The sequence below is a fragment of the Alexandromys fortis genome, unplaced genomic scaffold, assembly GCF_014885135.2.
Source record: "Alexandromys fortis isolate MF-2015 unplaced genomic scaffold, M_Fortis_MF-2015_v1.1 scaffold_119, whole genome shotgun sequence".
Classification (NCBI taxonomy): Eukaryota; Metazoa; Chordata; class Mammalia; order Rodentia; family Cricetidae; genus Alexandromys; species Alexandromys fortis.
The window spans coordinates 1,406,076-1,418,172 of NW_026067991.1; the positions used below are offsets into that span (position 1 = coordinate 1,406,076).

The window sequence follows — 12,097 nt, forward strand, 5'->3', positions numbered from 1 at the left end:
TTGTCAAAATGAAAGCAAAGCCCATAGGGAGGTTCTTTGATGCCCATCATCCTTTTTTGAAGTAAATTGGTGCTCCTAGGAGCAGACATGTCTCATTGTCATGAAATGCCATATGTTACTAAAGCATTTTAAATGTTATATTCTGTAGGTCTTTGAAGTGTTTGAAGATTACACTACCTAAAGTATATCTCTATATGACCTTGAAAACATACCTAACATGACTGTTAGTTTGTTATAGATGACTATTAACTTGTTTTTTTTTATTATCCTAAATAGCTTTCAAGGACTAAAACTTAATACATTTTTTAATGAGCTGCATAGGTATAGTACCTTAAACAAGAGTAGAAGCATATATACAGTATAACAAAAATAGCCTTAAATTTTTATCAGTACACAAAAATCCATATCAATGTGAGGTATTTGAGACTAATGGTTGCTCAAAAGTAGACTTCACAACCCACTCTTTTGTTCCATCATTTTATACCATAATCATCTCTCCTTTTTCCCTTCAGAAAGTGATCTCTGAATTTAATCTTTACCTTTCTCCTTGACCATGACCAGTAACAGTTTGTAACTACCCCCCGCCCCCAAATGATTACAAACATCTATAACCCACTGAACGACCAAAAACCATCCACTCTACCTCCTAGGACTGTCACCTTGGAGTTCTCTAGACTGCTTCCTGTTGTCAGGGGTGATAACATCTTTAGGAGGTCCAGAGAAAATTAAGATAATGATCAAATTCTGGGAGAGCTAGCTGTTATCTAGTCTTAGTGTGATGGGAGGGTGCAAAGCTAATCTGAAGTCTGGCTGCAATAGTTTGTGATGCTGGACCATCTCAGCCAGCAGCCTTGAAGCTGTTCTAGATATAGAACTCTGAGAGACTGAATCACCTGGGCCACACTTACTCATTGGTGTGGTCTCCTTGTTCTGAAAGCACACAAACTTTCAAAGGTAACATACATATCCACATTAACACAAGTATGGACTGTGTGTTGTACACAATCCTGCCAATGATTTTTGTGTGTGTGTGTTATGTTTGAGTAGGTAAAATATATGTCACCTGTCTTGTAGTTAGTTTTTCTAGGTTTATTTCTTTACATCTATATTCAGGATTTTCAGGGGTCTTCCGTGATCAAATCTGATTTCTATTAACCCAGAAGGAATCCACAGCTTTTCTTTTTCTGTGGAAACAAAGGCATAACCTCCTTCCCAACATAACCTATTTTTACTTCCATTTTAAGTTAATACATTTTTTAAATACGTAGGTTGTTTTAATTTAGTAATTTTTATAATCCAATCTCTCAGCACCTATTGTTCAGCAATCAAAAAATTTAAAGTAAACATGACACCATATAGGATCCAAACTTTCTGTGTAATTTTCATCTTTACAGTGCTTATCATTTTTGTATTTTATTTTTTAAGACATTATTTATTAACTTTTTAAATGACTGCCTATATGCATTTTTCTTTTTTAAGCCTACACACATTTTTTTAAATAAACTGTTACCTGTTTAGAGTTTTTTTTTTTCTGTTCAGATCTGTCTTTCTGAGCATTAGTAGGATATCTATTTATGTGAGACAATCACAAACTGCTATTTCCACATAGCACTGGCGTCTGAGCCAACCCGCAAGCAGTAATTAGTAGCCATGCCTCTGTATGCTACTGATCACCAGCCTGCCTAAGAGACTGCAGGACTATGAAACTACATCCAACTCCTTGTCTAGAACTTTTCTTAGCTTTTTGAGGCCCTGTCTTGGGGCCCCTGAATATTTGAGCCCCTCACTTTGGATGCCATTTGTAGTTAAGAGGTTTTTGTTGGGACTTTTGGCTCCCCAATAAAGACATGGAGATGTCTTATTAATTATGAAAGCGCAGCCTTAGCTTATACTTGTTTTTAACTATCTCATAACTTAAATTATCCCATATTTCTAAATCTATATTCTTTCATGATCTCGTCTCTATTATGCCCATGCTGGTTAGTCTACTTCTGGCTGTCCACGCCCCTTTCTCTTCCCAGAGTCCTCTCTGCCCTGAAACCCTGCCTAGCTATTGACCGTTCAACTTTTTATTGAACCAATTAGAGTGGCACATCTTCACAGTTTATAAAAAGATTTTTCCACAACAGATCATGGTTTCTGTCACTGAGTGTCTTTATGTGCCAGCTTTTCATAACTAATCTCACCATCCTTGCTTCCTTGTAATGATGACAACTTTGTCAAGGTGGAATGGCGTGTATGTACACATATATGTGTGTTAATGTGTTGTTGAATTCAGTGTACAAATATTTCACTAAAAACTGTGCATCTGTGTACATCAGAGATAGTGGTCTGTAATTACTCTTACTGTTGTATACTTCTCCAGTTTTGGTATCAGGATAATACTGCATAAAAATGAGTTTTGTAGTGTTCTCTTTCTACTTGATGCTGTAACTTGGGGGATATACATGCTAGTTCATTTTGAAAGGTCTGATAGGAGTTAGGATTTTAAAAACACTATTAATTGGGTTGGAGAGATGGCTCAGTAAATATTTGCTCTGTTAAGCATAGTGACTGGAGTTCAGATCTCCATAACACACATATAAAACATGGGTATAGTGGCATGTGCTGTGAAGTGTGTCTTCGTTACTGTTCTGTTGCTGTGATAAGACACCACAATCGAGGCAGCCTTTAAGGACGAGTTTGTTTAGGGCTTATGTTTTCAGAGGGTGAGTCTCATGGTAGGGAAAATGGCAGCAGGCAGACAGGCATAGTTCGGGAACAGGAGCTTAGAGCTTATGTCATGATTTACAAGTACAAGAGGCAGAGAGACACTAAAAATAACATGGACTTTTGAGCCCTCAAAACCCACTCCCATAGACACCTCCTCTAACAGGTCACACCTAGTGACAAACAGTTCCACCAACTATGAACCAGGCATTCAAATATATGAACCTATGAGAGCCATTCTCCTTGAAACCACCACAGCCTGTACTCCAGCACTGGGGAATAGAGATAGTTGATCCCAGATGCTCCCTGCCCAGGCAGTCCAGCCAAAACTACCACCTTCAGCTTCAGTAAAGAAACCTTGTCTTGAAAAAGACAGTGGAGCGCTGATTGAGGAAAGACAGATTCCTCATACTCAGCTTCTGGCCTCCACAGTCATGCAACTCACATACTCACCCTACCCTCACCCCACTCTCTCACTCTCTCAAGTCTATCTGGCAAAATCAGCCATTAGACTCCATTTTATTGATTATTTTCTGCTGTATTTTATAATCCTTACCTATTATAACTTCTTTGTTCCTGCCTTCAGGAGTAAAAATAAATATTGCCAGATGCTATCATTCAGTTAGTCTATTCATCCTGTAAAGTAATGGATATGTCCCCATACCATTAGACTATAGTATTTAATGCTACCTTGAAAGTGATCACTAAACATTAATAGATAACGTAAACTGTCCTTATTTAAGAATACTCCTTTTTTACACATACACGACACAAAATAGAAATGCAGGGTGCACTTGGAAACCATTGTATTTTATTACAAAAACTAAACTTTTAGAATCCACACATTAGTGGGGGTCTGTATTACTTATTTTTTGTTCTGTGCTTCATTGTGCTTAACAGGATCTCTAGTTCCATCCATGTTGCCAAAAGTGACAAGATTCCATTCCTTTTTGATATTGGATATTGACTATCAAATTTTTTCAACATTCATTTAAGTTAAAATTACACTTTAAAGTCTAGTAGCATAGTGCCTTCTGCTGTGTTCTGTTCATGATTGCATGGCACGGTACCTTTTCTAGTTATATAAACAGTGTCACATATATTTTGATATGATGTGTATTGAATATATAAGTCATTTAAATTTATTTTATATAAGTATGTATATGTATGTACAATGTGTGTGGTGGTAAGACAATAATTATTGGAGTTAGTTTTCTCCTTCCACCTTTATGTGCATCCCAGGCGTTGTCTCAGTTCAGAACCACTTCTCCAGTAGATACCTTTAAAGCCTACTGAGCCGTCTTACCCCTTATTGGGGCTTTGTAGCTTTCTTGTAGAGATTATTTCCCTTGTTGGTCAGATTTATTCCTAAGTCTTTTGGGGGGTAGCTAGTATACATATTATCTTTTGATTTTTATTTATTTCTGATTATTGTATTCATTTCTAATTCTCATAATTCTCATATATAACAATTATATAGTATATAATAATTGCATGTAATTAATATAAATTATATTCATTTCTTATTTGCTATTGACATATTGTGTGGTACTACTAATTTTGTATGTTGACTTCACTATTCTGCAATTTACTAGTGATTATTCTACCAGATTATTGGCAGAAAATTTGAGGGTTTCTTTTTATAAGGTTTCGCCTACAAACAGTGCCGGTTTGATTTCCTCTTTTCCAATTTGGATGCTTTTTGCTTCCATTGTTTGATTGCTCTGGCCATGCCTCCCATACTGTGTTGAGTGAAAGTGGATATCCTTGTCCCATCACATATTTTTTTCGCTGTTTGTTTGTTTTGTTTTTTGTGTGTGTTTTTTGAGACAGGGCTTCTCTATAGCTTTGGAGCCTGTCCTGGAACTAGCTCCTGTAGACCAGGCTGGCCTCTAACTCACAGAAGTCCGCCTGCCTCTGCTTCCTGAGTACTGGTATTAAATACATGCGCCACCACCACCCAATGAAATGTAGCATTTTTATTCATTTAATTTTTTTTTTTTTTTTTTTTTTTTTTTGGTTTTTCGAGACAGGGTTTCTCTTTAGCTCTGGTTGTCCTGGAACTAGCTCTGTAGACCAGGCTGGTCTCGAACTCACAGAGATCCACCTGCCTCTGCCTCCCGAGTGCTGGGATTAAAGGCGTGCGCCACCACTGCCCGGCATTATTCATTTAATTATTAAATAAGGATTTTATTGTGGAGTATTTTGTGTTGTACTTGGCGTGTCCCATCATAAGAGCACATGACAGTATCATTTCATCTAAGTTTATAGCTGGCAGCTGGTAAATGTACAAAGGCAAATGAAAGAAAATAGATGCAAACATGAAAACAATCACAATATTATTGTGCTTGTGTCACTGAGGACATTGAAATGCTCTACAGTTACAGACTAACAAGATTCCCACTAATTAGAAATGTTTTGATTTTCAGAAAGATTATTTGCAGCAAATGTAAATCAATCGTATACATGTATCAGTTTATAATTAAGATTCTCATATTATGTGAAGTTTACCTTTGTAGTATTGTGGGATTTAGGTATATAAGGATGTGTTACATTTGTTTATGCTGCAGAATATTACTTTAACTGTGTGAAAGTGTGTTACTTTTGTTTAACAATGTAAGGTTGTGTGTTTAATTATGTAAAGATGTGTTGCATTTGTTTCACCTTGTCTGCCTAAGGCACCTGATTGGTCTAATAGCTAGGCAGAGAAAGGAAGGCTGGCAGGGAGAGAGAATAAATAGGAGGAGACATCTAGGCTCGAGAAGATAAAAGAGAAAGAAGAATGAAAAAAAGGAGAGAATGAGGGACACAACCCTGAGCCAGAAGCCAGGCAGCCTCCAGCCGGTCAGACACAGGAAGCAGTGAAAGTAAAATAAACAGAAAGTAAAAAGCCCCAAGGCAAAAGGTAGCTAAACAGGTTAATTTAAAAAAGTTAGCCAAAAGTGTGCCTAGGCTAGTCCAAACATTCAAAACACTTCTGAGTCTCTGTGTTCTAAAGAAAAGAAACATTGGTACATTGTAGAGGATACAGTTCTGTGCCCAGAAGGTTCTGCAGTTTCTGCCATTTATTCCAGAATGTATTCATTGTACACAAAAGAGATTTCAAACACATTAGTAGTTAATTCCTATCCCCTGTTCTTGGCAAACTTCTATTTTCTGGATCTATGTGTTTACCTATTCTGAACATTGCTTTTAAGTGCAGTTCTATAATATTTGTTTTTTTGTCAACTTGACACAGGATCATCTGGGAAGAGGGAATCTCAGTGGAGGAATTATCTCTCTGATTGCCCTGTAGGCAAGTCTGTGTTCACTGAGGGTGGTGCCATCCCTGGACAGGTGGTCCTAAGTTGTATTAAAAGGCTAAGCAAGCCAATATGCAGTATTCCTCCATGATCTTTGCTTAAGTTCCTGCCTTGGCTTCCCTCAAATGAAGTACTGTAATACGGTCACATGAGCTTTCTCACAAGCACTCCAAAATGTCCTCATAAGACTCCATTCTTAGACCGTGTTCTGATATCCCCAAGTTATTTTTGGTCACGGTGTTTATCATAACAATACAAGCCTAGTTAAGACACCAGTTAATGAGATCTGTAGCTCATTCTTTATAGAGATACTATTATATCATGGTGTATATATTATATTTTGTTTATTCCTAAGTTAATGGGCATTTGAGCTGATTGGGACTATTGTGATTAGTGCTGATCTAAACACTTGTGAGCTCTGAGGCTTGTTTTCCATTCTTCTATACACTGAGACGTGGGGTTGCTTAGTAATATGGAGACTTCTGGAATCTCAATTCTAACAGGTACACCACCTTAGTGTTCCCACCAGCAGTGTGTGGAGTCTGCTTTTACACATCTCTGGCAGATTATTGCCTATTGAGTAATAGCCTGTTATGGCCTTGATTTCTGTCGTGACTGATAATGTCAAGCATCTTTTCATGTGCTTACTAGTCATTCTTATATCTCTGAAAAATGTCTTTTTAACTCCCTTCAAAATTATGTTGTCTTTTATTGTTGAGTTGTTAGAGATCCTTTTGCATTCTGGATACTAGACCCTTATTAGAAATACTATCTGTGAGACTCGAGAGATGGCTTAGGAGTGAAGAGCACCTGCTAGTCTTCCAGAGGTCCTGAGTTCAATTCCCAGCAATTGCATGGTGGCTCATGACCATCTGTATTGGGTACTTTTCTGTCATGCAGGCATACAGACAGACAGAACACTCACACTAGTGAATGAATGAATGAATATTTGTGTTTCCACAGTGTGGGTTTCCTTTAGATCTTTTATTGTGAGTGCGTCTGTGTGTCTGCACATGTGTGTAGGGGTGTGGACCAAGGTCAGAAGAGGGTATCAAATCCCATGGAGATGGAATTACAGATGTTTGTGAGAAACCCTACTTTAATATGGATACTAGAATCTAAACTCCAGTCCTAATGATGACTAACAAGTGCTCTTAACTACTAAACCATCTCTCCACAATCTGCCGCCCCTCCTCCCCTGCTTTTGAGTCTCCTGCTCAGACTGAGTCTTCGTGTCCTTGGATTACAGGTGTGCACCACCACAGTGCTGGGGACTAAACAAACCACGAACTTCATGAAGGCTAGGGAAGCGTGCTACTAGCTGAACTATACTCCCAGCCCATTTTGTGTATGTGTGTATATCTCTGTAGTGACTTCTAGAATCAAGAGTTGTGAGTTAATCTACCTCATTCTTATGTTCAAAGATTTATTTTGGCTATTTTTGGTCCCTTGCAATTCCATATGAACATTAGTGCCGGCTTGAAAAGTTTGGGGGTGGGGGAAGACGGAAAGTGCCAGGTGAGATATTGAGAGCTATTATGGTTCGTCTTTGGAGGGTGGCAACCAAATTTTGTGTGTATTGAAGTCTAATTGGAAAAATTTGGGCATTTCTCGTTACTGCTGTATGTATCGGACTAGCAAATTACTCAATAATTGGTGAAATGTAACTTTTACATGTGTTCTATTTAATTAGTTTAAAAAAATAGCTTTAAATTTTGCAAACCCTTCTCAGGGAATGCTTTATTTTAAGCACTAAGTATCAAGAAGTACTAACATCACAAAAATGAATAACTAGACACTTCTGGTTTCTGATAAAAGAGTACACCATTAGGTGGCTCACTAGTTAGGAAGACTTGGGTTGGGTTCCCAGCACCCACATGGCTGTGGTGACAGCAGTCAGTAACTACGGTTTCTCAGGATCCATTACCTTCTTTTGGCCCGTACGGGCACTGCAAACATGGTAAATGGAGGCAAAACACACTCATACACATAAAAGAAAAATTTAATTTTAAGGAAAGAAAATGAAATAAAAGAAACCAAAAGGGCCGGGCAGTGGTGGCGCATGCCTTTAATCCCAGCACTTGGGAGGCAGAGGCAAGCGGATCTCTGTGAGTTCGAGGCCAGCCTGGTCTACAGAGCGAGTTCCAGGACAGGAACCAAAAGCTACAGAGAAACCCTGTCTCGAAAAACCAAAAAAAAAAAAAAAAAGAAAAGAAAAGAAACCAAAAGGAAATGTATATATTAAAAGGTGACTAGAAAACAGTATTTAAAATTGTTTCTCTAGCCTTTCAGAATAAACTAGTTCATTTCTTATTGTTAATTTCTTTAATCTACATTTATGGGTATGAATATATACATTTTTACACAATATACACATCTATATGCCTATTTGATGTATACATATATGCACTTTTGCTTTAAAATATTTACACTATTTATAGTTTTATTTATGCACATATACCACTTTTTAATATAATATGAATGTCTAATTTTGAAACATGCTTTTTTTTCAGTCCATTAATTTATATCTTCAGCCTTTCCTATTACATTTTTACTCAGTTTAACCTAGATAGTATTTCCTATGGTGCCTGTATCAAAGTTTACTTAGCCTTTTTTTGGACAGGTGGAATCTATTAGTAGGTTCTTTAATGTTTTCCTCAAAAAGTACTCTGTAGTCAATGTCCTTGTGGATGTATTTCTCCTAAAAGTGTATGCTACTTGGAGAGTGCCTGTAAGTTACAGATACGCTTTCTTTGTGTCATATCTATCATGAGTATTTAGAGTTTATTTACACTCAACCAAGTTATGCATCTACTGCAAAAAGAACCTTCTCTGATGAGGGTTAAGAGTTTCGCTAGTCTGTGTGTATAAAGCTAAGAATGTAGGGTACAGTTCATTATTATGTACACTTAGCATATTAATAGTACTAGGTTCTCCCCTAGGGACTATGACCTAGACAGCCATGGGTTCCATCTTGTGTGACTGTAGTTTAAGTACAGTCAGGAAATGGTTGGTCACTGTTAATAGCGTTCACGCCACTATTACGCCAGAGGGCATATCTTGTCAGGCCTGTCACTATTTCATATTCAGTCAGTATTTGTGTTCTTCATTGATACTATTTGTTTTTGTTGTTGTCCTGTACATTTCTTTTCACTGAACGTGATACTGGGTTACATAAAGGCATTTTCATGCAAGTCTATACTGTACATTTGAGCATGTTTCTGCCATACCGCACTATCCTTCCCCCTATTTTTCTTCTTTCCTCTTGTTAGTCACCTTTGTTCCCCTAGGTTTTTTCACACCATAAGTTATTGGCCCATTTGTGTGGCTTTTAAACATTTGTGTTTGTTGACTATTCTTTCCTAATAATTTGTAAGAATAGCTTTTAGTGGCTAATAATAATTTGAATATTGTTTTATATTCTGTAATGCCTTATTTTTTCTTTATTATTCGGCTTATCTGTGAGTAATCTGAGTGTGTTTTATTTTGTTTTAACTTTTTGTAGAGAGCAAACATAGCCTGAATTGAAAAATGCACCGTATTTTTTTCAGTTCCTCTTATTAATTTTTATATGTTGTGAGGTAAATTTGCTTTTGATGGTTATGTTAGTCTTTTAAAATTGTATTGCACCCCCCAATCCTTAATTCCAGCACTTGGGAGGCAGAGGTAGGTGGATTTTTGTGGAAGGCCAGCCTGGTGTACAGAATGAGCTCCAGGAAAACTAGGTCTCAAAAAATAACAATAAAATAAAGCAAAAAAAATTTCATAGAGCCAGTTGTGGAAGTGTACACCTTTAACCCTAGCACCTTTGGGAGACAGAGGCAGGCAGATCTCTGTGACCCTGTCTATTGGAGGCCAACCTGATCTACATTATGAGTTGTAAGACAGTTGGGGCTACAGAGTGAGATTCTGTCTCAAACAAACAAACAAACAAACAAAAATCACAAAGAAAACGTCCGTCTTTCTACCTGTACATACACAAGTTAAGATTATTTTGTTAGGTAAAAGAAAATCAGAAAATGCTGTTTTCTGCTGGGCTAATTTTCAGTTCTAAATTGAAATGGCTGACTGGCTTATTTTCTTTTTTTGTGCAAGTTAACTGAACAAGAAACCAGACCTATTTAGCTAAATAAGCAGATTTTCATGCTGACTTCATTCAAACATCTGCCTTCTAGAGATACACATAATGTTGGATATGAGATAAATGGGCAAATTAATGTTTAAACTTCTATTGCGATTTTTTTAAACCTTTATCAAGACTTTATATTAAAATAGAGTCCTGTTTTTCTCAGTTTATGAATAAACTATATAAAATACCTTTATGTTGTTTAATATTTGAATAGTTATGAAAATCATTATTTGAATTGTGCTTCTTTTGGCTTTAGGGTTTCTTCACATCTAATAGTTTTTTTTATTTCACAGAAATACCGGTATCAGGATGAAGAGATCCCTCCTCCAGAGCACATCTCCCCACCTGTCACTAATGAGGTGCTAGGTCCAGAACTAGTTCATATCTCGGAGAAGAACCTGTCAGAGATAGAGAATGTCCATGGATTTGTTTCTCATTCTCATATTTCACCAATAAAGGTAGGATAGTAACTGTTATTATTGTTTATTGATATGACTTAGATATTACTTTTACTTATAAATAATTGTTCAAGCTAATGTAAATTCCCCATTCTTTGAGTTGGCTTTAGTTTTATAGTTTTAAAGAATTACATGCTATTTAATAGTATTTCCAATTCATTTTTAAACACTTGATTAAAATAGTCTTTGAAATTTTATTTGTGAATTTTCTTGCTCTTATCTCTTCTTTATAAATAATCACAGTACTGAATTTGATGTTTTCTTTTAAAGTTCTACTGTATATTTACAGTTATAATCTATGTATTGTTTTGTATATTTTGAACTTTAATGGATTCATACATCAGATTGCATTTTTGTGCAACATTATATTCCTACAACTTATTACTTAGTTTTGCAATCTAAGGTTTTCTATTTAAAAAGCATTCATAATTTTTTTTAATTGGTATTGAGTATTTTTAGGTTATTGCTAGCTAAAAATACAGGAGAGACACATAGAACCTTCTCCCTCCCCAATTAATGGTGCCAAACTAAAATATTTGTATAATTTTCACTTTAGAAAAGCAAGATACAAGGCTTTAATTGGTCTGTATTCTCATAAATACAGAGTGGTCTTATTTTTCTTTTGAAATGATATCTCATTATGACTGGGATATACATATCCCTTTTTATTAGTGAGCTAGGATATACTTTTACCTCCTCAGTCAGGCTTCTTGTTTTGTGACTTGCCTACGTAGGATTTTTGCTTGCTTTTGTATGGAGCATCATTCTGACCAGTTTGTAAGCGAGTGGGTTTTTATATTTGTTTGTTTGTTTGTTATCCATTCCCCTCTGTGTTGGGATAGCAACCCTTTGTTTATTGTAAGTATTGTTTATAAAGAACATTTATTTACCTTTTCTGTACCTCTTATCTCAGCCTCTTGAGTGCTACTGAGATTGCAGGCCTAATCCACCATACCCAATACTATATAAAGTGTTTTTTAAAGTTAGTATGTAATATCAAAATTTAGAGAACTTTAAGAATTTGCTTAGCATGGTGCCATATACTTGTACTCTCCATACCTTGGGAAACTGAGCTAAAGAGACTGCTGCAAGTTTAAAGTCAGGTTTGAGCTACGTAGTGACTTAAAAGCTAGTCTGTGTTACATGGAGAAACCGTGATCTTCCTTTCACTCCCAAAGTAAAAGGGAACATTAAGAATTGAAACATATCGTATAGTGTATTTGTATTGTGTATACTATATTTGATGGGCATATTTATTCTTCAATATTTGTTTCTATTTAATTTATTTATTTATTCTTTTCTCACACAATACATCCCTACTACAGCTCCCCCTCCCTTTACTCCTCCCAGGCCCTCTCCACCACCCACATCTCCCCCTAGAAAAGAGTAGGTGTTTTAGGGACATCACTTGAACACAGCACCATAAGATACAATAGTATCAGATATAAACCCCCACATCAAAACTCTTGTGTGGCAACTCAAGGATCCCAAGAGCAAAC

General features: G+C 36.5%; 1 protein-coding gene across 7 annotated transcripts in view; it reads left to right on the top strand.

Annotated features, from left to right (window-relative positions):
• Dlg1 (discs large MAGUK scaffold protein 1) overlaps nucleotides 1-12,097 on the top strand; it is a 191,448-nt gene that overhangs the window by 56,243 nt on the left and 123,108 nt on the right. For all 7 annotated transcript variants that reach the window (XM_050159729.1, XM_050159731.1, XM_050159733.1 and 4 more), the window contains exon 5: nucleotides 10,434-10,598. In XM_050159729.1, coding sequence (XP_050015686.1) covers nucleotides 10,434-10,598 — 165 coding nt within the window. The remainder of the gene's footprint in view (nucleotides 1-10,433; nucleotides 10,599-12,097) is intronic.